Below are 26,187 nucleotides of genomic sequence, written 5' to 3'. Positions count from 1 at the left end.
TATAGATAATGTGCAACCACAGTTGGCTATATAGATCTGAATGTAAACAGCTGAAATATAAATCTATACATGCTATATCTTGAAGCACTTAGATATACGCTATTTAAAATAATTAGTAGCTTTTCATGTACGTTGGCGATGAAGGTGTTTTTGGTGGGCATCGGCAATGAATTAGCTCATGGGGGTGTGCTCAACGCGATCATTTCGACTATTCGAGAACGAGCAATGCATCACACACCCAAGCAGCGACTCGCACAATTCAAACAGATCCATTTTCTTCCACAACGCCCTTCAATGCGGCAGCCCAAACACGCCGTTCTCCACATGCGCGCGCCGGCAATGCATCATTACGCCCTCGCACTAATCATACAGCCACCAGGTCAGCTTCTCCTTTTTTCCCCCAGCTGCTATCCATGCAGCCAAATGCCCACACCACGCCATACGCATGCACCTTTCTAGTACTAATACAGCCGTGCTCTCCCGAGCAAAGGAAAAAGTTGGAATCATAGGAGAAGTTGCCTTAATACCTCTTCTTCTTGTGCGTCCGATGCACATCGTGCCCCTTGCGATGCCGCTTCTGCCGATCGGTAGGCGGCCTATACGGCTCTTTGCCGTACTCCTCCCTGAACAACCCAAGCATGTATTCGTCGACATGCCTCCTCAGCCTCTCGCCGTTGATACCGCCTGGCATCTGCTCGCCCTCTTCGACCGCTTCGCTGCCTGCTCGTGTAATTGCATTGGCCGGCGTAGCGTTGATGCTCTCGCTGAAATCGACCTGATCATCGTGGATCTCGTCGACGATCTCCTTCTGTGCTACTGTCGCTGCGTTTCGATCCTCGTGGTCTTCTACGCTGCCCATAACGGTGGCATCGCCGAGCAGACCTGCTTTTTCGCCAAGCACGCGGTCCATGGCAGCGCCAGCTTCGTCGCCAAGCTCGACGCCCGTCCCGTCATCTAGGGCGTCGCGCCAGGTGACGCGGTTGAAGGTGTCGGTGGTGAAGTCGCCCTTTTGGATGATAACGTCGTCGAGAAGGCGCTTTTGGTTGCTCTTGCGCAGGATGTTGGCTTCGATGGTGTACTCCGAGACGAACTTGTAGATATGCACGTCGCGCGTCTGGCCGATGCGATGGGATCGATCCTGGCATTGCTTGTCCATGGCAGGATTCCAGTCGAGATCGTAAAAGATGACGGTATCGGCACCCGTGAGATTGATACCCAGACCACCCGATCGTGAGGAGAGGATGAAGCATAGAATCCGAGGGTCACTATTGAAGCGATCGGTCAAGATCTGGCGTTGTTCGACCTTTGTGGCGCCATCGAGTCGGAGATAGCGATGTCCATGGATGTTGAGGAATTGCTCCAGGATATCAAGAACCTTGGTCATCTGGGTGAAAATGAGAGCGCGGTGGCCCCCAGCTTGCAGATCTCGCAGAAGCAAGGCCAGACGCTGTAGTTTGCCGCAGTCGTATTGCAAGAGACGCCTATCAGGGAAGGCTATCGATTGGCACATGCGAGATTGATGGAATGGGTCCCTCTCGTGTGCCATGTTGGACGACCTAATCAGTGCTACACCACGTTTGGATAACGTAAGAGGAGCTAGTTCCTCAGCGGCGACGGCAGGAGTCACACATGTGAATCTCGTGACGAGAGGCTCCATTGCATCAGCCCGCTGCTCTAGCGTTGGAACCATGGACTCGAAGAAGGTTATCCGCTGCAGGGACCATTGAGACGCCAATGCAGGGCGGTGTGGCGAACGGAAGCCCAGTCTGCCTTTTCTGCCCCCTATAACCTCTACCTGAGGCTTCGGGAGCGCTGGCGCTTGTGCGAAGGGATTTGTGTGTGGATATTGCATGCCCGGAGCGAACGGTTGACGAAGGGGCTGCACCGGAGGTTTGGTGATAATCTTCTCCGGCTCCCGAGCGCCAAACGCGTAGTCTTGATAATCCATTTTCACGCGGTCAATCAAGTCTTTCCCGTAGATAGGCATGAATTGTGTCCGTGATCGGGTCAGTTTGAGGCATGTCTGTAAATGGTCTCGGACAGCAACGCGCTCTTGGCGGGCCATGGCGGAGAATGCAGATTGCATGGGCGACGTCGCGGGTTCAACGGGTCTATTCAAACGGCGGGTATGACGCTCGATGAGATCTTCGAGAGGACGTGTCGCACGTATCTGCTGTGACCGTCGAGCATGTAGCTTGGTAGTCCGTTCTCGGTGCGCGAACACCAGATTTAACGCATCCAGATTTACCTGCTTGTCTTCCATGCCTTCGTATAACCGCTTCCGGACGAGCAGATCTTTGGGCTCAAACTCCGCAGGAACTGACTTTGGCATGGCCATTGAGGTTACAATAGCCCTAGTTTCAAACAAGTCCGGATGATTGCAGACCTTGCGGAGGGACATTAAGCAGTTGATGATGGACATGTAGTTGCCGGAGGAGAGAATTTCCTTGGTGGACGCACGGCCCATGAACCCGTCATACAGCTGCCGTTGACGCTTTGAAAGCTTGCAATAGACGACGTGCTCATACTTGGCAGGCATCTGCTTTTCGACGTCCGCTTTCAGCCTCCGGAGCAGATAGGGTCGCAAAACCTCGTGAAGCTTCCTTACGATTTTCTGAGCTTCTGCGTCGAGTTGTTGTCGGCCTTGGTCAAGAATCTGGGACGTCGGGTTCTTGAGCGCCATCGTAAACTCTTCAAGACTAGCAATTCGCCCTTCTCCCCCGAAGCCAGCCGGCATAAGGAAGTATAGTAATGACCAGAGCTCGTCGATGTTGTTCTGGAGGGGGGTGCCTGTCAGGAGCAGTCTGTGCTGAGTCCGAAGGTTTAGCATCGTCTGCCAGCGCTGAGACTTAAAATTCTTGATATTGTGAGCTTCATCGAGGATGAGGTACTGCCACGCTCGCATTTTGAAGGCCGCAGCGTCTTGGAGAATAAGCTGGTATGATGTGATGACAACATTGAACATGTCCGGCCCCGTGGTGCGCCAGCCCATTCGCTTTCTCTTTCGCTCGTTGATGTCGCCGTAGTAGGTGAGAATCTTGAAACCGGGGCACCACTTCTTGAACTCCATTTCCCAGTTGAGCATTACACTGGTGGGCACGACCACGAGGTGGGGCCCCCACTGTCCATGATAGACAGCTATGTAGGCCAGGAGAGCTATGGTCTGGATCGTCTTGCCAAGACCCATTTCATCGGCAAGGATGCCATTCGTGCCAGAGTCGAATAGATTCGCAAGCCAATCTAGCCCGTCATGTTGATATTCGCGAAGTGTCCCCCTTAGCAGAGACGGGATTTCTGTTCGCGGAGGTGACGACGTCTGCCGTGATCTACTGCGGGATATACTCTTCTCAAGCACTATGTCCTCCGCCGGTTCCGACGCCGTTACCTCGATAGACGGTGTGGGAAATTTCGTTGCGGCATCTCCGTTGATTTCGGTCCCGTTAAGCTCCATTGCAGAAGCATTGCCGTTGAGCTTGGGCTCCTCCTCTCCGACATCTTCTGCTTCTTCGGGAGCATGCCCGTTCACGGGCTCGGCTGGAGGTACATCTGTGGCGGGATTGTCCTTGTCTATCGCGGACTTCGCAGCGTCCTTTAGCTTTTTGATCTCGTTTGGTGCCAGAAATCCCATTACGCCGACATCATCGTCTTCTTCGGAGCCGGATCCGGAACCGGGACCGGAACCCTCATCCTCCTCCGCCTCTAAATCGTCATCGCTCGACCATTCTTCACTACCTGAATCGGAATCCTTGGCACCTTCGTCCTCGGAATCCAGCAACGCTTCGTCAACCTGCTCAAGCTCGACAGTAGCCGGATCGATGTAGTCTGGCTTCTTTTCCTCCTCAACGTCGCCGTCGATCTCATGAAACCCATTTGTATGGGCGAATGGGTTTTCCGGTATCTCGTGCATTTCGAGGTCGGGATCAGGTGTCGGTTCAGGCGTGCCACTATCAGCCTCATCCTCCGCTTCCTCTTCACTTTCTTCCGATTCCTCTTCGTCCCCAGAGCTGGCGTCTGGCAGATCTGGAAGCTGTCCATATTTGGCCCGTAATTGCTCAGCTGTGAGGTTGGCGTCTTCGTCCTCGTCGTGACCTTCGTCACTCTCCGAGCTGGAGGTCATGTTCTCGTCGTGCTCTTCGCCGGCATCGTCGGAGGATCCACTCTCAAAGTCACCACCTTCGCCTTCAGTCCCGCGGTCCTCGCTGACGAAAGACGAGGCTGAGTCGATCATATTGCGGCCAAGAATTTCTTGAGCTTGGTTGAACATGTCATCCATGGCTTTGTGGCCCAGCTGAAGCTGCTCCTCTTCCCACCTGGCCACGCGCTCCTTATCGATCTCCAGCTTGACGTTCGCCCATGCGTCTTTGACGTCCTTGACAAGCTGCTTGTAGCGGAGCACTGCACGCTCTGCCTCTTCCTGGTCAATCTCCTCTTGTGTCTTCCGCTTGTACTTCTCTTTCCAGTATTCGTACGCCTCCCTCGCGAGCGTCTTGGCAACTCTGCGATGGTATGTCTTCTCATCTCTGAGCAGCTTATTGAAGTGTAGCGCGTGCGCGACGACGTGGTCCCAGTGGCCATACTGAGGCGGTGGTTCTTCAGCGGGTTCGGGCTGGAATATGCTGCACTTGCCCAGGCTCAACAGGCCGGTCTCGGCAGCCTCGACGATTTGTAGACGACGAGCAGCCTCCTCTTCTGCCTTCTCCTTCGTTATGCGCTGCGCCTCCTCTCCCTCGAGTGGATCGTCATGTTGCAGCCAGTCTGTGAACGAGGGGTATTTCGCAGCGGGCGGGGCATGCTGAGGGTGGCGGCTCGGCGGCTCGAGCTTGCGCAGACGAAGGCGGAGGCGGGGAGCGGGCCCGAAGGCACTCGAGTCGTCGACGGGACCGTACCGGTCGGACACATTGGGTGGATAGCCTGCGGGCGTGTTGAGCGCATACGCACTTACGTCATCTGCTGAAGTCTGGGTTGCTCTCCGAGGACGGCCGGGACGCTTCCGCGGGCTCTCCGGCGAGCCGTTTTGGAGCACAGGCGAGGTGGGAGAGGCAGCAATGGCGGCCGCTGAGGGCTTCCTGTGGCGCTCAGACTTCCGCAAGGGAGACTGCAGCGATGGCGCCGACGCCTTCCTTGCGACCGCTGGCACAGGTTTGCTTTTAGAGGGTGCTCCCGAGCTCGAGACTGAGCGTGATACGGGCTGCTTGCCAATGCTCTTCGGCGTCCCGTTTGTCTGTGTCCCCTTCGCGGAATGGCGCGTGCTCCGCTTTGGGAGCTCAGGCTGCGGCGGCGGCGGCGCTTCCTTGTTCACACGCGACGATTTCCGGATGCCGTTGTCGAATATGGTCGTGGGTCCGTCGACTGCGAAGGCCTTCCACGGCGGCGACACGGCGCGCGATGAGGAGCGACGCGCCGTGAGGTCGTCGAGCTTGCGGCGCTTGGCCGGGCGCGGTGTGAGGCCGCCATCGATTCCACTCTCGGCCGACGCCTGGTCTTCTACTTTTATCGAGAGTGCGCTGCTCTCGCGGGCTGCGTGCTCGTCGTGGGCTGCGGCGGGCTCGTCGTGGGCGTCGGATGGGTCGGGCGGTGCGTGGGCGGCGTCTCGACTCACGAGCGGATCGCCCTCCATTAACGACGGAGAAAGGTGTGGCCTGGGTAGCAGGGACACCACCCGGCGCACCGCGAACTCGACATATACAGACTTAAATGTAGTGTCGCACGATAGCTCTGGGGCTGGTAGTTATCGTGGTGAGATCAGATTTGGATTCACAGGCCGCGTTGGCGCTTGGTGGGCTGAAAAGCGTTGTGGACGGTGTCGTGTTGTAGCCCGAAAAGTCAAAGAAGCGCGATGTTTTCAAACCGCCGCCGCCAAGCGACAGGGGGTCGGGCTCCCTGCGGCCAGTCCACGCACGCCATGAGTGCGACGCCGCTTGAATATCGATGTCAGCTGATAGCAGGTTCTACGATTGCGTTTCTGGGGGCTGCGAAGACCTTCAGCACCCGTTGTAGCCGTCGAGCAGCGTTGGTCCCAGGGTCCCTCTGGTTTCCATGCTCTCGAACCGCTCCGTATCGCGTTACGAGTAGCGCGGCGCCAAGCCCTTCGATCCGCCTTGCATCACGACCGCACCTGAACATCCCATCGACATCGAACCCCAATATCCCCGCCGCAGCGTATGCTACCACCCTTCAATTACCGGTAGTCAGCTTCTAACTACCATCCAGCATGCTCTCCCGGCGCATTGTAGCGGCCCGCCCGCTCGCCCGCGCCCTTGCGCCCGCCGTTGCACGACCCCGACCGCAGTTCACCCAGGTCCGGACAGCTCTCACCGAAGCTGAGCGTGCCGAGCTCGCTGACCCCAACATGGTCTGCTCCCTATATAGCATGCATATATAGCTTCAAAAGCTAATGGCCACAGAACGGCGGCTACATCAACCCCCCGGCCGAGAACCGTCTAACGCGCGACCCATACGCCGACTGGTGGGACAAGCAGGACCGCCGCAACTACGGCGAGCCCTGCCACGAAGACAACGACATCCTCGGCGCCATCTCTCTCCACACCTACGACCATTTCACGCCGCGATGGGGATTCGTTCTGATGGGCACCTTCATCGCCTCCGTGCTGGGCTTGTGCGGGGTCGTGAAGCTATACTATCCGGACAGGGTCAGCGTGCCCAAGACATATGATGACGGACTAGAGGCAGAGCTCGGAGGTCCGCGCGCTGTGAGAGTAAGTGGTATTTATCGTGCCTTTGCGCCAGCTGCTAACTGAATTAGGCAAGGAAACATGGCGAAGAGCCCTCGTGGAAGTAGGCTATTATTGCAGACCATCTGTACATAGGGGCGGAATGCAACTTTCCATATGTTTACATGCAATTACGTGGATGACTTCAATCGTTCCGGGTTTCAAGTGTTGCTGGAGCTAACATCACGGGGTCTTCACACCAGCACGGACAGAATCGCAGGAAACGAGCAATGAGCTGCGTATGGTGAATATCGGGAATAGGCTTGGCACCTTCGATGGAAATGACGTTATGGGATTCAAGTACGGTGAAACGACTCTTCCATCGAGCAATGCGCTGCCCTCCCTTGTGAAAGTGGGCTCTTGGAGGATCTATATCTACACTGCGCTGCCGCAATTATCGCTACCACACGGAAACCAGCTAATAACCACCCCGCTCGCGTAGCCCTTGTCCGCCAGCGTGCTCCGACCATGGCGCGACCCCCTCACATCCTTCCTCCGGTAGTGTCTAACCCATCTGCGAGAGATGCCATCGAACGCGTCACGCCTGGGCCCCGAGCCTCTCTCTGCCCAACCTTTATCTGGCGACCTCCGGTGTCCGCATTCGACGACATCGTCTCCATAGTGGTGGGCCAAGGCGAAGACTCCAAAACATTTCAATGCCACAAAGGCCTGCTGGGCTTCGCCTCAGAAGTGTTCGCGCGCACATTCTCGAATCCTTCCTTCACTGAGGCCCAAACCGGCACTGCGACCTTCCAACATGACGACCCCAAGATCTTTGAGCTGTTCTATCGCTACATGTACACCGGACGGCTCTTCGAGACCATGCAGAAACCAACCTCGAGCACCGTCGTCTTCAAATACTGCGATACCAATAAGCCCCTCAAACTATGCCTGTCGCAGGACTTGGAAGTCCACCCGGTGAGAGCATACGGGCCCCACGCCATCCCGCTGCACTTCGACGAGCTCTTCCGCCTCTACATCTTCGCCGTCTCGCGGATCGCCCCGGAAATCCAGGACGTCGTCGTCTCCCTCACATTCGAAAAGATCTGCATCGAGGGCAAGGTCCCCGTCGACCTCATCCCGTATCTCGTTGAGAACACAACTGACGAGCCCGAACCGGATGAGCTGGTCCACATGCTGCGCGCAATGATTGCCGTTTTTGCGGACGCGTCGGAAGTTACAGAGTATTGCGAGGAGATGCCTCAGCGATTTCTGGCTATGCTGTATGAATCGAAGTCGTGGATGGCGGGGCCGGAACAACGGAAGGAGACGAAGTCGTGTATTTGTTGGGCGCATAAGCATGCTCTGCCCAGGAAGAGAGGGGATGAGGATACGGCTCTTCAGGGAGGAAGTGGAGGATACTAGAATGTTCCTTGGCACGGATGTCGATCAGGTGCAGGTGGAGGGCATTCTGGAGCCGCGAAGGGGTAAGCTCGACACTGTGCTATGTACGGCCGAAAGACTGGGCGGTTACGGTAGGTGCGTTTGAGCGTCGAGAACGTCCGTGTCGCAATCTAGACAGGAAAGAATAACCCCGAACCAAGCTCTTTTCTCCTATCGACGTCATGCCTTGCTGCGTATCACCTTTCAATATCTGCCTCATTTTTAAGGTTCCCGTCTACACCCTTTTAATGCGGAAAATCATCTGCTCTTTGTGGACTGCATCTCGTTACAAAAAGTACCTCGTTGCAACTTCCTGCGATTTGTTTGCAACAGCGGGGACGATGCTACCTTCACATTTCGACGCCAGCACGTCGCTACTGACAGACGGAGGGCGACAACTGCGTGCGCACTCTTCGCCCCTTCCGGGCATCACTAACGTCCTCATGGACTGCCTTAAAAAGAGTGCCGCATGCACATTTCTCGTCTCCGGTATTCGTTAACGTCCATCGCTACGCTATACACACTCTTCGGACAGACACGTACTATCGTTACCAAACATTCCTAGCCAACGCTCCAGTCCATCCTCACCGGCACCATGGCCTCACAGCAGGAGCAGGCCTTCAAGCCTGATACGCCTCTGGAGCCGCTCGCTAGCGCAGCATCGCAGTCGAACCAACAACAAGCCCAACCGACGCTTCTCCCTCCTTTCCCGTACCCTCCCCGCCAATTGGAACCGATCACTGAAGAACGAGTGCCCTGCTATCTCAACCGTGTGCTCGACCTTCCACTGTAAGTTCCCCCGCGCATCCGGCCACTGCGCAGCGCAGCTGACATCCCAGCGGTCTACAGGGCGAGATCATCACCGTTGCCGTCGGCGACGACGAGTTCAAAGTCCGCAAGGGGCTCCTCAGCCACCACTTCTCCGGCCTCGCCGACGCGCTGCGCGGTCGGGATTTCTTCGACGAGCAGAAGGAGACCTTCACCCTCGACGGCGTCGCCCCAGACGTCTTCCAGCTCGCACTAGAGTACATGAACACCGGCAAATTCTACCCCGACATGCAGAAGCACGACCACGGCCGGGTGTACAGAATCTGGACGCAGAAAAAGCCGTCCCCGCTACGACTCTGCCAGTCCACGGACCTCCGCGGCAGCGAACCGCACGATCGAAATTCTACCCAGCAGACCGTCCCGCTGGCCTTCGACCAGCTCTTCGATCTCTTCGTCTTCGCCGACAAGCGCGGAGCGCAGCAGATACGCGACGCGACGCTCAGCGTCATCCTGCAGAAGCTCGCCACCGACTACGAGCTCCCCATGGACCTGGTCATCGAGGTGCAAACGCTCCTGCCCGCGCGCTCCCCTCTGATGATGATGCTCTGGAACGTCATCGCAATGTGCGTCCCTCCGAGCGCACGCGCGGAGTATTTTACCGATATTGACGACCCCGCCGTCGCGGAGGCAGTCGGGGAGGCGTTCCTAGTGACAAGTTCGGCGGCGCGGTTCGTGGGGCGCAACGATGAGGCTGGGTATAAAATCGATGCTTGCATGTGGCATTGCTTCGACTGCAGCAAGTCTGCGTAAGTTCTAGAGTTGCTGGGACTGCGGTGGGTACTGCCCGGTGGTGCTAACTTTGAATAGTGATGCAGCTGACGACCGGCGGCTAGAGTGGGCTCCGCCGTTTCACCAGTTTTCTATATTTGCGCTTTCCACTACGTAGGTCCGCATGCGGATGAGGACGGTTAACCCGCGTCACATTTATATTGTCTTGTTTCCGAGAAGAGCTTGAATAGTGGTGGGTATGAGCGCAGCGGAGGATTTGCTGGCAAACTTCTGGTTGATACTCAGCTTAATCAATAGCGGTAGCTTGCGAAGCTGCCGATTTGCTCTCTCCATCTATGACCCTATCCGTGAAATGCGGCTTTGGCACTGAAGTTCTATCGCCAGCCACTCTTACCTACAAGTCTATCTAGAACATCAAAAAGCAAGGCGAAGGAATTCGAGTAGAGACGCAGTAGTTAGTTAGACGGCGGTAAGCGCAATCTCACATAAACGGCGATAAACACAATCACAAGAGAAAGATAGACAACCACTCATCCTCAAGCCTCCAAATAAAAAAGGCCAAAAAAAAATTGCAAAAAGAGATGGCGAACCATCCAGAAGACCCCGAATTTAATCAGGTTTTCTGATGTCGCTCAAACTTGGGTTTGAACTTCACGTACCCCAGATTGTGCTAATACATTATGTCTTACGTATTTGCTCTGTGTCGTGCTCGAACCCACAAGGTCACCAGGTTGTATGGTATAAGATATTGCTTGACCGAGAGAAGCGATGGCAGTCAGACTTCCACGCTAACAACCCAGGATATCTTAGCAGCTCCAAGCTGGCGGGCGTTGTGTTTTGGTTGAGAGAAGGTCGTTTTTAAAAAATATATATACGTAAATTGGGCGGTGTGTGGGTGAGGGCGTGACGTGGGGCGCGTGAGGTGAAGGCGCGCCACTGCCTGCTGGGAAATTGCGCAAGACTAGCGCAATGGCAGCGCGCTGAGAGAAATAGGCAGTGGCCTGTTGTTGCGGTTGGGAGGAAGGCGCGACTTGCGACGCTGGGACTCGTCCCAACTCTTGCAGATGCTTGCGCTCTCTTTCATCCTCACCTATCCCTCCAAAGCCTACGCCTGCGCACAACATCCTTCTCTCCAATCGCCGCCATTCATAACCCTCGTTCTAAGCATTTTCTTCTGTCCGAGTCACACTATGGTCTTCTCAGCCGTCCTGGTCTCAGTCTACTGTCCCGATCATGTGAGCGCTCTGGTCCTATCCTTGCGATCGAAGGCCGGCAGTAGTCCGAACATGTAATTTGAAAGCCATTGGAGCAGATAGCGGAATATTTGTGACAAGAGTGAGCGGGATTTGAACGTGGTAGCCCTCTTAATGGTAATAACATCCAGCAGTGGCCCAGGGTCTCTTACGGGAGAGCATATAAGAGCGAACAAGACGGAGTGATGGTGAGGTTTCATGAGCGCAAGAGAGCGAAGGTAGTGTTTACGGAAAGCCGCAAGTTGAGGCGTTTCAGTGTGAGCCCCCTCCGTGACTTAGCAGATCAAAGGTGAATGTGAGCACATGTGTTTACCCACTTCACCCGGACCTCCAGAAAGCGGTGTGCTACTCTCTTTGGTCCGCTCTCCTAGTGCTGATGGCTTTCTGAGAAGTATAACATTTTTGCGGCCATGGTAGCTGCGGGGAAATTAGAAGGCGTGGGAATCCGTCTCCTATATAGACAGTGTGGTGGAGTTGTTAGCTTCTACAGTATTATGGCATCATCGGGGGCTTTTTTGCCCATTCTCTGTCCTTGAGCATGTGTCCATGAATGACAGATCGTCGCGAATCTTGTAGAAGTCTCCGTGTTTTTGGAGCCCCACTCTTTATAATTTTAAGTTCATTTGTCTGTTTGTCTTGCTTCGCGCAACCGCCTTCACCGTCTTCATCATTCCATTATCACCTGACCTAAGCTGGCTGCTTCCGGCCTCACTTGAGGCCGGGATCTCGATAGATCCGGTTCGGCCATCCAAAAGTTTCTCTACTCCACCATCACCCAATGTCAACCACGGCGGAAAAGAAGATCGGACCACGCAAGATGGAGTCGCCGGTCACCGGGTCGACAGCCTTTCAGTTCCCGCCTTTGTCGCAGTGCAGTGGCCCGTCCGTAGCCCCACCTAGGTGTGTGCCTGTTAGAATCACCGTCAGATAGATCTTGGGGCTGACTTAGCAACAGCACCTGCTACGACCTCGAGGACCTTGTCACCGTCAGCGTAAACGAAGCCGACAATGTCAAAGTCTTCCGTATGCCCCGTCAATTGCTGAGGTGGCACTCCGCATACTTCGCTGCTGCGCTGGACCCTGAGGGAGGTTTCGTCAAGGAGGGTGTCAAGGAATTGCATATTGAGGACAACATCCAAGCCTTCGAAGCATTCTTCTGCTGGATCTTTACCGGTAAACTGAAGGACGTGGTGCCGCCTACAGATGGCGCGAAAGCGACAGATGCGTATTTGTCCCTTCATACCATCTGCAACGTCTGGTTCTTCGGTGAACTGCGCGGAATCCCGGCCCTCAAGAATGTGGCAATCGACATGCTCCATGAACGATGCTGCGCGAAATGGGTTTGGCTATCGGGCTGCATCAAACTCGTCTACGAGAACACTGTAGAGGGGTCACAACTTCGGAAATATATAGTCGACATGACAACCCGAACAATATCGGTTGGTGGCATCCTTGCAGTATCCAAGGACTTGCTGACTGTCGATTTCCTTCGCGACATCCTTCCGATTTACGCGAACCGGGCTCAGGGTGGAGTCTCCCCACTCGGACAGAAGGATTGGGCGGGGCAGGATCGGTGCAAGTGGCACGATCATTCCGGTCCGGGAGGGAAGCTTCGGCTGGAGAGCCGCAAATAAGGAGAGGAGTGTCCAGAAAGAGGCGGAGTCAAGAGACAAATCGTGGGGATTCTATTCCAGTCCAGGATGGTCTTCTTCGTGTGCGAACCATCGTTCATCCTGACTCTTCTCAAGGGCGAGCAAAAGTATTCAACTTGTCCTGAGTGCGGACTCTCCAGCTAACATGGCTCATATGTTCGTGGCTCGGATTCTTCAATGCAGACCTGGGGACGCGTCTCCGAGGGAAAACCTAGATAGATCCCGGCCCAATGAAGTCTTGAACTGCAAAACCTCATACCCAGAGATATCTAATTATCCCGATCTCCATCCAAGTACTCAATGAACTGGCGCTTTGATACCAGACAGATTCTTCAATCCAAGTTTTTTCCGCGCTCCCAGCCCTTCGCATACGGTATAGGTTGGAAGTTAGATAGGCTACCCAACTTCCATCTCTTTTCGCTGGACATTTCATAGGAGGGCGATGTGCTGCTGCATAGGAAGACGAGAAGCCTATATCATCGCGGTGTTGCTGGGTTCGGCGTTACGACGGAATTATGGTGCGCAGGAAGTGCGTGAGCAGAGTGAAGAGGCGAAGTGAGTTCGGATGGAAAGATCAACCCACACACGGTCCGTGCACGCTAGCTATCTTAACACGGGCTGAACATCAAAGCTGCTCTGTCACTATGGACGAAGATGTGAGTCAGGGCATGCATCGTTCAATGCATCCCCCATCGTCCTCAACATACATACTATACACGGTAATGTACAAATCCTACAAGAAGGTATTCACCAGGTCTTCGAAATATCTTCTCGCCGTTTCCACCTCCATACCAACAGATATATAGCCCCTCTCCCTATCAGCTTCGCTTATTTCCCGACCCAACAAATTACCCAGACTCGCCAGTGCTGCAGGCTCATTTGGCTGATTTACGATCTGGAGCTTCAAACTCCGCATATTTACCTCACTAGGGCCGACGACAATGATGTGATTGTACTTCTTCTTCCGCGCCTCCATAAACTTCTTGCCTAGGGGGCGGTTACTCGTGTCGACGTCGATGGGAAGATGAATCGTAGAAAGCGGCTGGGGTCTTGGTCGGGAGGATGACGTCTCAGATGCTGTAGAAGGGGAATGTAAGCCCGACAGAACAGACTGAATCCGAGAAACATGCGCTAGCACCTCAGGTTCTCCGTTCAGCGCAAGAATGATGGCGGGCCGAGGAGAGAGCCAGAAGGGGTATTTGCCGGCGTAATGCTCGATGAGCAGAGCCATGAAGCGCTCTAGCGAGCCGTAAATGGCGCGGTGCACGATCACGGGTCGTCGATTTGCGCTGTCCAGATTACTATCTCTTTGGGGCTGAGCTGGCGGCGACGCTAGCTCTTCCGGAGACGCTTGGTATTGTAGATCAAAACGCTGCGGCAGTTGGAAGTCGAGCTGGATAGTGGCGGTCTGGTGCTCTTTCCCATTCGCATCTTTGAGAATGATATCGATCTTGGGGCCATAGAAGGCGCCGTCGCCCTCATTAATGGCCCAATCTCTTCCGCTATTATTCAGAGCAGCCGTCAGCTGCTCCTCGGCTCGGACCCATTCCCCGATAGTGCCAATGTAGTGGTCCTTCGGTCGTGTGGATAGGAGCAGCTTGTATGGCCCAAGCCCGAACGTATTGTACACCATCCCCACGAACTTCAGAGTTTGTTCAATTTCCGTTAAGATCTGATCGGGCCGGCAGAAAATGTGCGCATCATCCTGGTGGAAGCGCCGCACTCGCGTCAACCCCGTCAGAGCTCCCGATATTTCGTTCCGATGCAGCGCGCTGAAATCCGCGTATCTTATCGGCAGGTCCCTGTAGCTCTTTAATTCATCTCTGAAGAGCAAGCAATGTCCTGGGCAGTTCATAGGCTTCAGTCCAAACTCTTCATCCTGCCCTGTCTCCGCATTTTCTATTTGTCCTGATGCGCCACGGCCTTGCACGCTGAACATATCCTCTGCATAGTTGTCCCAATGCCCCGAGGTCACCCATAGTGACTTCTTATATATGGTAGGCGTTATAACCTCCTGAAATCCGAATTGTGGGTATTGCGCGCGGAGGAATGCTTGGAGCTTCTGGAAGACGTAGGCGCCATTCGGAAGGAGGAGCGGCGACCCTGGGCTATACGGAGAGGTTATGAAGAGGTCATGTGTCTGCGCGAGTGTTCGATGATCTATTGAAGGAGTGGGCGGATCGGATGTGGTCGGGTTGAGCTGCGCGTTCTGTGCTGAAGCTTGCGACGAGTAGTTCACCGATTGTCGGATTGGCTGAGGCGCGGAGCATGAGCAGCTCCTAACAAACACTTGTACATGATCGCGAGGGCAGCGCCGGTTCAATCGGATGCGTCTGGTAACATGAAGCGCGGAAGAAAGCTGCCGTAGACGCGGCATCGAGGAATTTGGCGAGCTTCAGAGCTCGAGATGAAGTTCAAGATGCATACTTGGACTAGCGCCTTGGCGCAGCACTAGCCACACATTGTGATGACGTACGGTTAGAGACTCACGAAGTCCACAGCCTACTAGACTCGAAACTTGCGCTTTCACGCTGATTGGCCAGCACCACGTCACACCTAGGAAGGTGGCAATGAGTTTGCTCCCAGCCTCCTCCCTCCCAAACAACACCTCTGATGATTGTGAAAGTTTCTGTCGCTATTACTAACTCCTTGTCTGCCCTCTAATCTTCTTGATCCGTTCTTGAATCTCCCTTTCCTCGCTCTGAACCTCTCCAACAATCCGCTCCTTCCTCACACACCTCTCCGCTATCAGTCATGAGCGCACGGTCGCGTAAACTGCGCTGTAGCCTGGGAGACTCCTGGGGAGACGCAGACTACTATTCGGACAGTGGCGCCTCGATCCATTCGGCATCCTCGCTTTCAGACCAGGGTGACAGCGAGCTAGAAGACGAGGACAAAAGATACGCACACGAACACCAAGACGTAGCAACGCCTCTTCCGCCCAGAGTCACGAGAGCATCGTCAAGAGAGCCGCAAACCACGCCAGTGAAAACTCCACCCACCCGCATTATCTCGGGTCATTCCCAAACACCCGGAAATCCGCGGTCCCATCGTTCTACGCCTGGATCAGGGTCACTAGAGCCAAGCTTCATAATGCCCTCTATGAGCGCATCTCCTAACGGACTCTACAACGGCTCACCACTGCGCAACTCCCAAATGCGGGTGAGAAAATCGAGACAACCATCGGTGCAGAGTCAACCGGGAAGTACGAACCCGTCACCACAGGTTCGGAATCGGCGCACATCAGGAATCAGACCCGATCATCAATTCGTTCAAGAGGAGCAAGAACCGCTTGGGCCGTGGCACTACGTCGAGCTGTTCCGCACACACGTTGTCTGGCCACTGGCGCAATACATACTGGACGTCTTCGCATACGCAATGAATCACTTCATGAAGCCGTTGCTGGGCGTGGCCGTGGGTGCATTCTTGATCATCTCAATCATCCAACTATCCTCCGGCTTCCTGCTGAAGACCTTCCAAACAGCACTCACGCCAATCTGCATCATTCCCGGCTCATCCTATGTTATCCCCTACTGCGCTACCACGCCGCGAGACGTCCACCAACCCGACTTCGAAGAAGTGATCAATGTTCAGTCCACCTTCGAAGAGGTGCTGGATGCATCAAAAGACTCATATGCCCTCCCAGCCACCATGAAGAAGAGCGAAGTCGCCATTCGTGATCTGCGTTCGCTAGTCAAGTACTCGCAGCTCCCATCGCGCTCGCAGCTGGAAGTCGAGTTCTCCACCTTTATCGAAACCGCGCGTGAAGCGTCGGGCAACCTTGCGAACTACAACTCGAAGATTGGATATACCATGGACAAAGTCATTTCAACTAATCAGTGGTCGCTCAACGTGCTCGAAGATATAGCAGAGAAACATGCGGGCAGCGGCGCCCTCTCCCGCGCCCTCTCCTACATCAACCCGCTTTCCGTCTTCGTGGTCGGCCCAGCTTCCCTAGAACAGCAAATCTTCGACCAATACGTGCAACACGTGTCCCACATCAAAGAGGACATCCAACGGCTGATCGAAATCTCGCAAGCCCTGATGGCGCTGCTCAACAGCTTGGAAGGCCAACTCGACGTCATCGCCGACATCGCCGCCCGCGACAACTTCATTGTGAACAAAAACCGTGACGAACTGCTCGCCCAGCTCTGGAGCATGCTCGGTGGTAACCGCTCTGGCAAGAAGTCGTTCGACGAGAGCTTGCGTCTGCTGAAGGATGTCGTGCAGTACAAGGACGAGGCGGTTAAGCATGTCAGTGCGACACTGCTCAAGCTGCAGGAGATTTCCGCGGATTTGGAGAACCTTCGGGAGGGTGTGGGGGCGCCCGAGGTGGTGGGGTATAGGGATGAGATTCCGCTGAGGTATCATATTGATGTTGTGGGCAAGAGTGTGGAGAGGTTGAGAGAGAAGAGGGGGGAGTCGATGCAGGTTGAACGCGATGCGATTAGGAAGGGGTTGGGTGAGGATATGGGTGACAGGGGATTGCCGGGTAAGGATATGCCGACCGTGTATGCGAAGCCGGCGAGGAAGTAGGATTTCTCCCCTACCAGAGGGACGAGCAGGAACTCTGTTGAAGTCACTCGGCTGTGGTTGCTGAAATGATGGGTATGGTAATAGTTCCCCTACGATGAGACGGTTAGCTGGCCCTAGGCGTTCTGGTTCCTTTGTGACTGACCCGAGCACATGGATAGATACCCCTACATAGATAGTACTACGATTACGACTCCAACGCTTTTTCTAACTTTGATCACCCACCCTCAACTATGACTCTTCAATACATCTGCACCTCCACCAAACACCTCCTCACCCCGCCTACCCCTCCATCTCCCAACCCCTCAAACTCCATCTCATACGCCACACACCCTCTCTTCGCACACTCTTCCCGAAACCCATCCACGCTCCCTCCAACGCCGAAATACACCCTCTTGGCCGCCACTATTGCCTTCCCACTCTTCACCCTCTTCATCAGCTCCGCGATCGCCTCCGTGAATGCGGCTAAGCTAGCCGGGGAGTATATAGTCTCCGAACCAAGAATAAACGTATTGAGCGCGGGATCCGTCGGGACGAGCGACAAGAGCTGCGATACCGGTGTCCAAGATCCAGAAATCAGAGTAAGAACAATACCCTGTGCTTCAAGCGCCGCCTTAAACCCGTCCACCACCTTCGGCGTGACATACAACTCCCCCTCCCCCTCCGCATCCCCCACCAACGGATTCCCCCCCTCCCCAAAAACCTCCCTACTCCCCTCCTCCCCCAGCGTCGCCACCCAGCTCAGCACAAGATTCGGCACCGTAACAAGCCGCAGCACATCGGCATTGTAATCCGTCAGCGTAAAATACACCGCCAGCGCATTCCGCACCGCGTACTGGAACAACAGCAGCGACGGCAGCGCCGTCCCGCAGCCCAGCTCGATCACGTGGTCCACGCGCACCAGGTCGTCGAGGTCCTTGCGCGGCCCGCGGTCCAGCAGGAAGCGCACGAGGTCGGCGCTACATTCCCACGTCTTGAAGCCGCCTTCGTAGACGTTGGTGCTGACGTCGGAGGCGGCGAGGCCGGGGAGCGGGGTCGAGTTTGGGGGGTTGGAGAGAGGGTCTTCGGCCATGAGCTGCAGGCGGATGTCGAAGAGGGAGCGGCGCGGGAGGCGCGCCGTGAAGCCGCGCGGGGAGGTGGTGGTGAAGAGGGAGTAGGAGATTTTGGAGGGGAGGGTGGAGAGCTGTGGGTGTGTTAGTTAGGGACATTTGCAAATGTTTTGGGATTCGAGGGCGCGGCTTGTTGAGCTTTCTTACCTACCAGGTCGTCTAGGTCATGTGTTCGGGCGGGGAGTGGTGGAGGGGCATCGTTGGATGGCGTGCCTGCGTTTTCGTTGGGGTTTGAGAGCTCGTTTGGATCTTCTTCTATGTCGTCGCCTGAGAAGCCGAAGCTGAAGGGCTGTGCCATTTTTTGTTCTTTCTGTTTCGAGTGGCTGGAGATCTATCTAGTGTTGCGGTTGAATATTTTGGGGCCACTATCGATAAGGCATCGAGGCGTCATTGGTCCGTGCTTTAGTGAATAGAATCAATGCAAGCAGGCGCAATTAGAGGCAAAGTGGAATCGCGACATGCTTTTGGGAGGATTGCAGTTTGAATTTAGGTTTTCAACTCCCTGAGAAGATGGAAAGTGGCTGTATACTGCCGCGCTAACTAGCCCGGCGGAAATGCTAGATCTCCCTTAAACGCCACCAGACGCTCCTGCGCGGCCAGAGCGATCGCCTGGAGACCTTTCCCAAGCTCGTGTATATCCAATCCGAGCGTTTAATCATTTCCTCGCTTGCTGTTCTTCCTGCTCGAGCCTCCTCGCCTGCATTTCGCAAGCATCGATCGTGTCCTTCGGCAGCTCCCAGCTGCTAGTATCAATCCCCCTCGCCTGCGCCTCCGCAATGATCCTCTGCCTTTCCACAATCTGTTCCCTCATGTATTTGATGGTCGCTTCCAGAACGACGGCTTCGCTCCTTCCCTGCCCTTCCATGCCCGGCACTATTGACGCGAGCCTGTCGAAGCCTTCGCGGATGGCCTCGCGCCGCTTCTGCTCGGAGCGGATGTGGTTCTCCTTCTTCTGGGCTTCTGTGAGGCGCGGGCGGTCGTTTGGGTCCGTGGGTTTATTTGGGGACGTCATCCTGATGCAGATGTGTAGTTACGGCCGAGTGACGGGGTATCTCGTAAGATGGGACCGTTTCAGACGCGGATGTCTTGGAGGGATGTTAAGAGTTTAGAGGTGTCTGTTGGCTGTGATGACGAGGCTTCGACATGTTCCGGGGACGATTTGACGTGGGGCGTCGGCGGCGGTTATCTTCGACGGCGCAGGTGGTGAGGGTGTCAGGGTTCAGTTGATAGCTAGAGGGAAGACTTCATGTGAAAGTTAGCTCGGCGCATTGCCTGTGAGCCGTTTTTTCCTCAATCAGCCATACCGCTCCGGAGTCCTCTCCACTTCTCGGGTGCAGAACGAAGTATGATAGCGGAGAATGTCGGAGCGCGAGTGGTGGTGGTGTCTGACTGTGCGCACAGACGCGTTGGTCCCACGTGAAGAGAGACCTCGCGCCGGGAAAGCGAGGATCGTTTATTTATTTTTTGACTCCGAAACCGTCATCGCTCCTGCAGATTCGTGCAGGAAACAGTGTGGAGACGCGCTTGCGATGGCTAATTAAGGGCCTGCGTTTCATCAACGGCCGTCAGCCGATGCTGCTATCCCCTCCTGGGAGCCAACCCGCCTTGTGACGCACTACCGTATCGGCGAAGCTCCCGCCACCAACGAGCCCCGTCCGCCACGCCGCGCCGCCTGATCGCCTGCAATTCCGCACAAGGAGCGCTGCGGCATCCGCTATACTATACGGCCTGCAAAAGGGAGAACGCGCAGCTCGCCGCCAGTGCACAGCTTGAAAGAGCAGGAGCGACCCCGCCATCATCTCCACGCTGGGCAGCGGCGGCCCTGGCACCCAGCTCCCAGCACCCACGCCAGCTGGGTATGCGCCGCGCCCAACACCTGCGCACCACCGTCCTCCCCACGCACCGCTGCTGAGCTCCTCGCACGCCGCCGGAAATGGAGCAGAGCCGTGGCAGCAACCGGCGATTGAACAGTCTCCAGACACAGGAACGCCTGCAGCGGAGGGGCTCCGGCTCAGCTCGCGGCAAGCGCCCCGTCTCCGCCCAAGATGCATACCTCTATGCCCTCCGCGCCGCCTACCTCGCCTACCTCTTGCAGCCGCGCCAGAAGCGAGTCCAGCATGTGCCCGCCCCGGCGCGCCAGGTGCAGCGCTCCTCGACCTCCGTGAACGACCTCATGAAGGACTTCTCCCTGATAAGGGACTCCAAGAGCACACGCTTCCCTCATGGCTTCATGGGCGAGCTGGACAAGCGGATAACGGGCGTGCTGATGGGCAGGGAGAAGATGCCCGAGTACAAGGACGCTACGGTGAAGCGGACGTTCGCCGTGTTTTTGAACGAGTTCAAAGCACCGCAGTTTAGAAAGTCTATGGAGAAAGATAGGAGAGTGGAAGACCTGCTGCTGATCTTCTTCTCGAATGCCACAAAGGAGCTGCAGAAAGGGAAGCCACCCGGTGACGACAGCTGGAAGCTCATGGTAGATCGCCATGTCGCTCTCTTTATCCGGCTCATCAGCTCGACGCTGAAGGATCACGATTGGGCGCGGGACAGGCCGGAGCTGAGCTCGCGGCTGCAGACCATGGAGAAGAAGCTACTGGTGCACGACCAGGACTTGGCTGCCGAGAACCAGCGCAACGGCGGGCAAGGCGGGTCTACAATCGAGGTTGAGGTCCCTCGCAGCTACGAAGTCAAGGATATGCCGCTGGTTTTGGTTGTCTCTCGAGTCTTTGCAGTTTCCTATTCGGACGTTCAGGCCGACATCAACAGATACAAGTCAGTGTGGACGGAGAAGGCCGCGTTACAGGACCTCAAGACCTACCAGGCCCATCTGAGTCTCATGACCAAGAAGACCTTGAACAGCGATGACTTTGATCTGGATGACGCATACCAGGCCTGGAAGCATCAAGAGATCCACGACCTCTCTCAGATGATTCTCGCCATCGTACAGTCCAACCCAGAGCTAGCCAAGAGCACACCTGGCGGGTCGGTGCCCCAGTTCAAGCCAAGTGCGCCGCACGAATCCGGGTACCATGACCCGATGAGAAAGCAGTCGAACCAGTCTGAGAATGGAAGCTCATATGTCATCGACCAGCCGGTGGATATGAGCAGCCTCAACATTAGTGACGACTCTGGGGATGACGATGCGGGTTATACCTTTATTCCACCAGATCCGCGCAGTTATTACCGCGCGGTGCTCAAAGAAGCACTAACCTACGATCTCGCGGATAGCGAACTTCAGCCTTCTGAAGCCACGAGCGAAGTACCGTCCCTAAAGCTGCTGTCAAAACAGTCTGCCGAATTGCTGAACGAGATCGCATTAAGATGGAGGATACCTCAATTCTCTAGGCTTGTGCTGTTCCTCGACGTGATTAAAGAGAAATACCAGGAACAGGAGATCAGCTTGGATACGCTTGACGCAGCGTTCAACTACGTCAAAGAGCCACCACCAACCGACAAGAAATCTCACAGACTGAGCCAGGTGCAGATATCCGACTCGCTTTTCGATCGGTCGAAATGGACGGTCCACGACTATGCGCTCAATCAGCACATCTTAAGCGCATTACACGGGTGTCTCCTACGGGAGCTGTTCGAGCTGATGCTCCTGGTGTACGATTCAAAAGCGCCTCCGCTCGGTCCCCTCATGTACGTGCTGAACAATCACATCTACGACGATCCGTTGTTCTCGGCTACGCCCGAGGAGCTGGACCAATTTTCTGAGCAATTGCGACAAGCGCTTCGGGCAAGAGCCGCCGACGTATACCGCGAGCTACTCGCGAAACACATCCCAGAGACTAAAGAAGAATGGGAGTTCTATCATGTCATTGAGCTTGGACGAGCGGTTGTGAAGCTATGCGATAGGATTCAAAAGCGATACCGCAAGAATCCCGATATCATGGGCGTCAGTCCGATGATGTGTCTCGTCGAAGAGATGTTTCCAGCCTATGCCGCAGATGCGAGAGACTTAGTAGCTCGTATAATGGATGTGGCCCACAGTAAGGGTGAAGAGGTTCCAGTTCAGGACGGCTTCGACCTGTACAAGGAGCTTGTCGAGATCCGTGAGATACACGGAAAGGCACTGCCCAATCGCCGTTTCGGTTTCCATATTGAGGGAATGCTACAGGATTTCGTGTGGAGATGGATTGAGATGACCGACGCAAACTTGATCGGCTGGGTGGAGAACGCGTTCAAGGCGGATCAATTCCAGATCCAGTCTCCGAATCAGATCCCAGCGGATGATGAGCGCCACAGCATCTCCGTCGTGGACATCTTCCGGTCCTTCAACCAGAGTATCGAGCAAATCGTGTCACTAAATTGGGACGATGATCTACAGTATGCTAGGTTCATGACTGCTGTGTCAAAGTCAGTAGGTCTCGGATTGGCGAGATATTGCGAACTTGTCGAACAAAAGTTCACCAAAGAAATGGACCGCATGACGCCTGAGCAGGAGGCTGCTACTCGCCAGACAAAACAGGAGAAGTGGATTTCCATGGCCAAGGATCTCTATTCCCAAAAGGAGAAGATGGAGCCTTTCAATTTCTATCCAGAGGTAAGTGAGACGCCGCTTTCGTTTGCTTCGGTGTTGACATGCATCTAGTCGTTGGTCAAACTCAACAACATCGAATATGCCATGCTCCAGCTAGACAAGCTCGAGCGCGACATTAACGTCGATGCCTGCGCAGAGGTCATTCAGAAGAACGCACCGCCGCCGACGCAACGCATTCGGAATAACAATTACGTCTTTACCATCAAGATCATCGAAGCTGAGGACCTCAAAGCATGCGATATCAACGGCCTCAGCGATCCCTACGTTGTCCTTGGCGATGAGTACCAGAAACGTCTTGCGAAAACCCGCGTTATTTACGGGAGCCTTAATCCTCGATGGGACGAGACGATCGATATTACCACCAATGGACCCCTCAACATCATTGCTACCATTTGGGATTGGGATACCCTGGGTGACCACGATTGCGTCGGTCGTACCTCGCTGAAGCTCGACCCTTCTCATTTTCGAGATTTCATGCCGCGCGAGTATTGGCTCGATCTCGATACGCAAGGCCGGTTGTTGTTGCGTGTGAGCATGGAGGGTGAGCGAGACGACATCCAGTTTTACTTTGGCAAAGCATTCAGGACGCTTAAGAGGACTGAACGTGACATGACACGGAAGATCACAGACAAGGTAGGCATTCCGTACGCCGCCACATGAACTAGCATCGCTGACCTTGACTAGCTCTCGGCCTTCATTAACCACTCCCTCTCTCGCCGAGCTCTTAAAGCTCTGCTCAACCGTGGCATAACAGTTTCTGCCGTGACCAGCTACTTCCGCTCCACCCGTCCACAGTCCGTAGCGCACGGGCCTACACCGCAAGACATCACAAAAGCGCTCGAGCCGCTCTTCGACTATTTCAACGAGAACTTCGCTATCATGAAGCAGACACTCACCGACTCTGCCATGATCATGGTCATGACCAGGCTCTGGAAGGAAGTCCTCGTCACGATTGAGTCTCTGCTTGTTCCTCCATTGAGTGACAAGCTTAGTCAGCAGCGACCGTTGACACGGCAAGAGGTCGATATCGTGTTCAAATGGTTGCAGTTACTGTTCGAATTTTTCCATGCCGCGGACGAAGAAGGTAACTCGGACGGAGTTCCTATCGATATTCTCAAGTCACCGAAGTATCACGAACTCCAGAATCTCAACTTCTTTTACTTTGAATCGACGGAGGATCTCATCCGCACGTCCGAATCCATGGCCGCCGCCAATGCCATGCGCCAGCAAGAGCAAGCTGCACGCTTGAACCGCTTGTCAGCTCCAGCGTCGATAGGCCACCAGTTTGGCGGCGCAGCAGGCCTGGTCGGGATGCCGTCACGGAAACACAAGACGATCATGCTGTCACGGAACTTAGGTACTATGAAGAAGGCGAAGGAAGAGAAGAGGAAAGAGGCGCAAGCTGACCCGAATGATGATATGATTTTGCGGATTCTGAGAATGAGGCCCGAAGCAGAGAGGTACTTGAAAGATCGGAGCAGACAGAAGGTACACACATGCCCCCGAAACCATATTAGATGTTTGACTGACCGGAACAGGAGCGACTAGCAGCTGCGCAGGCCGCGGAGATGATTGTGAAGCAGAGTCTGATGGCCGGCGGTGGACGGATGACCGGGACAGGTTTGGGTATGGGACCAAGACGATGAATGGGCGACATGGTTTGATCTCGCTTCTCTTTACGACAAGATACCTCTGCATCATCGCCATGATGTTACATTGTTTCAGCGGGTTTCGTCGCAGTCATACCCTGGATGGCTTATGGAGGATCATGTTACGGGTAATACTGGCGTATCTGGCGTTCATTGATAAGGTGTCGGGTGGGACGCGTGGGAATGAGGCCAATTCATGGACAGAGTAGGTAGAGCAGATCTATGTGACATTGTAACTTCAGGCGGGGCGCAACGAGCGAGGTCGCTCCTACCTCTTTCACCCGCTGTCGGCACTTTTGGAATAAAAACTCTCCCGATATCTTCGCAACTTTGACTGCCTCAACACACCATTTTTCATCTTTCAACCCCAACTCATTGCTTCTATGGCGTCCCCAGAAGAGAAATCTAAGCAGCCATACGTCCCAGCTCCGATACCTTGCTCTCACCCATCTGAGAAACCTCCTCGGTATGTGTAGCGTGCTTTCTACATTATCGGTGCTAACGATACTGCAGACATGTGTACGACCGGATCATCAAAGTCATCGTTGGACCTGAAGGTGCTACGAGAGAATTCCAAGTCTACCGCGGCCTGATATGTCACCATTCGGAATACTTCGATCGCATGTTGAATGGCAGCTTCAGAGAAGCGCAGTCCGAGTCGCTCAGACTTGAGGAGGTCCAAGTGGAGATGTTCCACCATTTCTACGATTGGATGAACACAGGCGCATTCGACATCGACGGATATACCAAGGATGAAATCCGCTCCAAAACTTCGCTACCGGAAGTAATTGCGAAGCTCTACATATTCGCTGACTACCACGTTGTCCACAGTCTCAAGAATGCTGCTTTGGACTGCATGTATCTCCTCATGGAGAGCGAGCAATTAGTTCCCGCCAACAACAGCCCGCTGATCTACTCCAACACAACCGGGTCGGATCCTCTGCGTCAGCTACTCGTCGACGTCGCGGTGAGACATTGGCCCTGCGACATCAACAAGGGAAAACTGGATAATTATGACAAAGAATTCCTGGTCGATTATGTGCTCAAGCTGAAAGAGCTAGAGGCCGCGCCAGGGGTACTTAACTTGAATCGCACGAAACAGGTCAAGGCAATAAGGCCGAATTTCTGCGAGTGGTATCATGTGCACCCTAATGTCAAGGGCACGCCACGTGACGTTGGCGCTTCAACGTAAGTACTGTTTTTGCGAGCGATAGGATTGGAGCATATGCTTACGAGTTGCGTAGCGACAAGTCTGAAAGCGAGGTGGGTATGTCTTAAGCTCGGGGCATAGGGGGTGGCTCTGCTGAACCGCGGCGCTCAAGCTGAATTCCCGACTCCAACGTGCCCTTTCGATTACCGTATGTACTGTGCGTCTGAGCGGATGAGCGGCCCTTTCGGTACTGCCACCTGATCATGCAACGGGGTGGGCACAGAGTGGCAGGAATGTACATGGGATAGGTTTGCTATGTAATTTGGTTTTGCCAATATACCGGTTTATCCGACTTTCAACGAGGATTCTCTCCTCTCATCAGTAATTGGTATTGCTACTTGTGGTGAGCACTGTCTTTCTCGCGCACATGCTTCACCGCCCGCTCCTTCCGTTTTCACTGCCGCTGGTCGTCGGAGCGAGGATTTTCCGAGCTTCACCAGATCCTGTCGAATGCCTCGCTCTCATTTCTACGACACTCACCTCGACCAATTCGCAGTCGTAGCTCCCGCCACCGCACCATGGCGTCTTTAGATGATGCTACGACGGCGCTCGATTCGCTCTCGATCTCGG

General features: G+C 54.8%; 11 protein-coding genes across 11 annotated transcripts; 7 read left to right on the top strand and 4 right to left on the bottom strand.

Annotated features, from left to right (window-relative positions):
- Window positions 1–238: 238 nt before the first annotated feature.
- BU26DRAFT_521313 (helicase swr1) lies at window positions 239–5,800 on the bottom strand. Its single transcript, XM_033829501.1, has one exon. The coding sequence runs from the start codon at window positions 5,615–5,617 to the stop codon at window positions 521–523; it is 5,097 nt and encodes a 1,698-aa protein (XP_033681938.1). The 5' UTR covers window positions 5,618–5,800; the 3' UTR covers window positions 239–520.
- A 411-nt stretch (window positions 5,801–6,211) lies between these two features.
- Window positions 6,212–6,799, top strand: BU26DRAFT_532563 (uncharacterized protein; the record flags this gene model as incomplete). The annotated part of the gene is made up of 3 exons (XM_033831107.1): window positions 6,212–6,352; window positions 6,405–6,716; window positions 6,764–6,799. The coding sequence occupies 3 exons, from the start codon at window positions 6,212–6,214 to the stop codon at window positions 6,797–6,799; spliced, it is 489 nt and encodes a 162-aa protein (XP_033681937.1).
- Window positions 6,764–8,135, top strand: BU26DRAFT_55726 (uncharacterized protein). The gene has a single exon (XM_033832437.1). The coding sequence runs from the start codon at window positions 7,200–7,202 to the stop codon at window positions 8,094–8,096; it is 897 nt and encodes a 298-aa protein (XP_033681936.1). The 5' UTR covers window positions 6,764–7,199; the 3' UTR covers window positions 8,097–8,135.
- A 574-nt stretch (window positions 8,136–8,709) lies between these two features.
- On the top strand, window positions 8,710–9,870 carry BU26DRAFT_607079 (uncharacterized protein; the record flags this gene model as incomplete). Its single annotated transcript, XM_033835720.1, has 3 exons — window positions 8,710–8,903; window positions 8,954–9,688; window positions 9,750–9,870. 3 exons carry the CDS (start codon window positions 8,710–8,712, stop codon window positions 9,826–9,828), a joined length of 1,008 nt encoding a protein of 335 aa, XP_033681935.1. The 3' UTR covers window positions 9,829–9,870.
- Window positions 9,871–11,741: 1,871 nt separating this feature from the next.
- Window positions 11,742–12,558, top strand: BU26DRAFT_430647 (uncharacterized protein; the record flags this gene model as incomplete). Its single annotated transcript, XM_033823894.1, has 2 exons — window positions 11,742–11,824; window positions 11,880–12,558. The coding sequence occupies 2 exons, from the start codon at window positions 11,742–11,744 to the stop codon at window positions 12,556–12,558; spliced, it is 762 nt and encodes a 253-aa protein (XP_033681934.1).
- Window positions 12,559–13,210: 652 nt separating this feature from the next.
- Window positions 13,211–14,955, bottom strand: BU26DRAFT_521309 (threonyl-tRNA synthetase; the record flags this gene model as incomplete). The annotated part of the gene is made up of 1 exon (XM_033829500.1): window positions 13,211–14,955. A coding segment is annotated over one exon (1,646 nt), but the record flags the coding sequence as incomplete, so codon positions are not given.
- A 161-nt stretch (window positions 14,956–15,116) lies between these two features.
- Window positions 15,117–17,306, top strand: BU26DRAFT_521308 (uncharacterized protein). Its single transcript, XM_033829499.1, has one exon. It carries the CDS (start codon window positions 15,331–15,333, stop codon window positions 17,110–17,112), a length of 1,782 nt encoding a protein of 593 aa, XP_033681932.1. The 5' UTR covers window positions 15,117–15,330; the 3' UTR covers window positions 17,113–17,306.
- A 44-nt stretch (window positions 17,307–17,350) lies between these two features.
- Window positions 17,351–18,516, bottom strand: BU26DRAFT_430472 (uncharacterized protein; the record flags this gene model as incomplete). Its single annotated transcript, XM_033823883.1, has 2 exons — window positions 17,351–18,292; window positions 18,370–18,516. The coding sequence occupies 2 exons, from the start codon at window positions 18,514–18,516 to the stop codon at window positions 17,351–17,353; spliced, it is 1,089 nt and encodes a 362-aa protein (XP_033681931.1).
- A 369-nt stretch (window positions 18,517–18,885) lies between these two features.
- On the bottom strand, window positions 18,886–19,230 carry BU26DRAFT_392911 (uncharacterized protein; the record flags this gene model as incomplete). Its single annotated transcript, XM_033822718.1, has 1 exon — window positions 18,886–19,230. A coding segment is annotated over one exon (345 nt), but the record flags the coding sequence as incomplete, so codon positions are not given.
- A 461-nt stretch (window positions 19,231–19,691) lies between these two features.
- On the top strand, window positions 19,692–24,597 carry BU26DRAFT_55615 (uncharacterized protein). Its single transcript, XM_033832362.1, has 4 exons — window positions 19,692–22,761; window positions 22,810–23,391; window positions 23,443–24,246; window positions 24,297–24,597. Exons 1-4 carry the CDS (start codon window positions 20,152–20,154, stop codon window positions 24,402–24,404), a joined length of 4,104 nt encoding a protein of 1,367 aa, XP_033681929.1. The 5' UTR covers window positions 19,692–20,151; the 3' UTR covers window positions 24,405–24,597.
- Window positions 24,549–25,752, top strand: BU26DRAFT_55624 (uncharacterized protein). The gene is made up of 3 exons (XM_033832369.1): window positions 24,549–24,873; window positions 24,921–25,595; window positions 25,652–25,752. Exons 1-3 carry the CDS (start codon window positions 24,791–24,793, stop codon window positions 25,683–25,685), a joined length of 792 nt encoding a protein of 263 aa, XP_033681928.1. The 5' UTR covers window positions 24,549–24,790; the 3' UTR covers window positions 25,686–25,752.
- The last annotated feature ends 435 nt before the right edge of the window (window positions 25,753–26,187 follow it).

Source organism: Trematosphaeria pertusa, assembly GCF_010094035.1.
Source record: "Trematosphaeria pertusa strain CBS 122368 unplaced genomic scaffold BU26scaffold_10, whole genome shotgun sequence".
Classification (NCBI taxonomy): Eukaryota; Fungi; Ascomycota; class Dothideomycetes; order Pleosporales; family Trematosphaeriaceae; genus Trematosphaeria; species Trematosphaeria pertusa.
The sequence above is the reverse complement of the archived record's forward strand: the minus strand, read 5'-3'. Positions and strand labels throughout refer to the sequence as shown.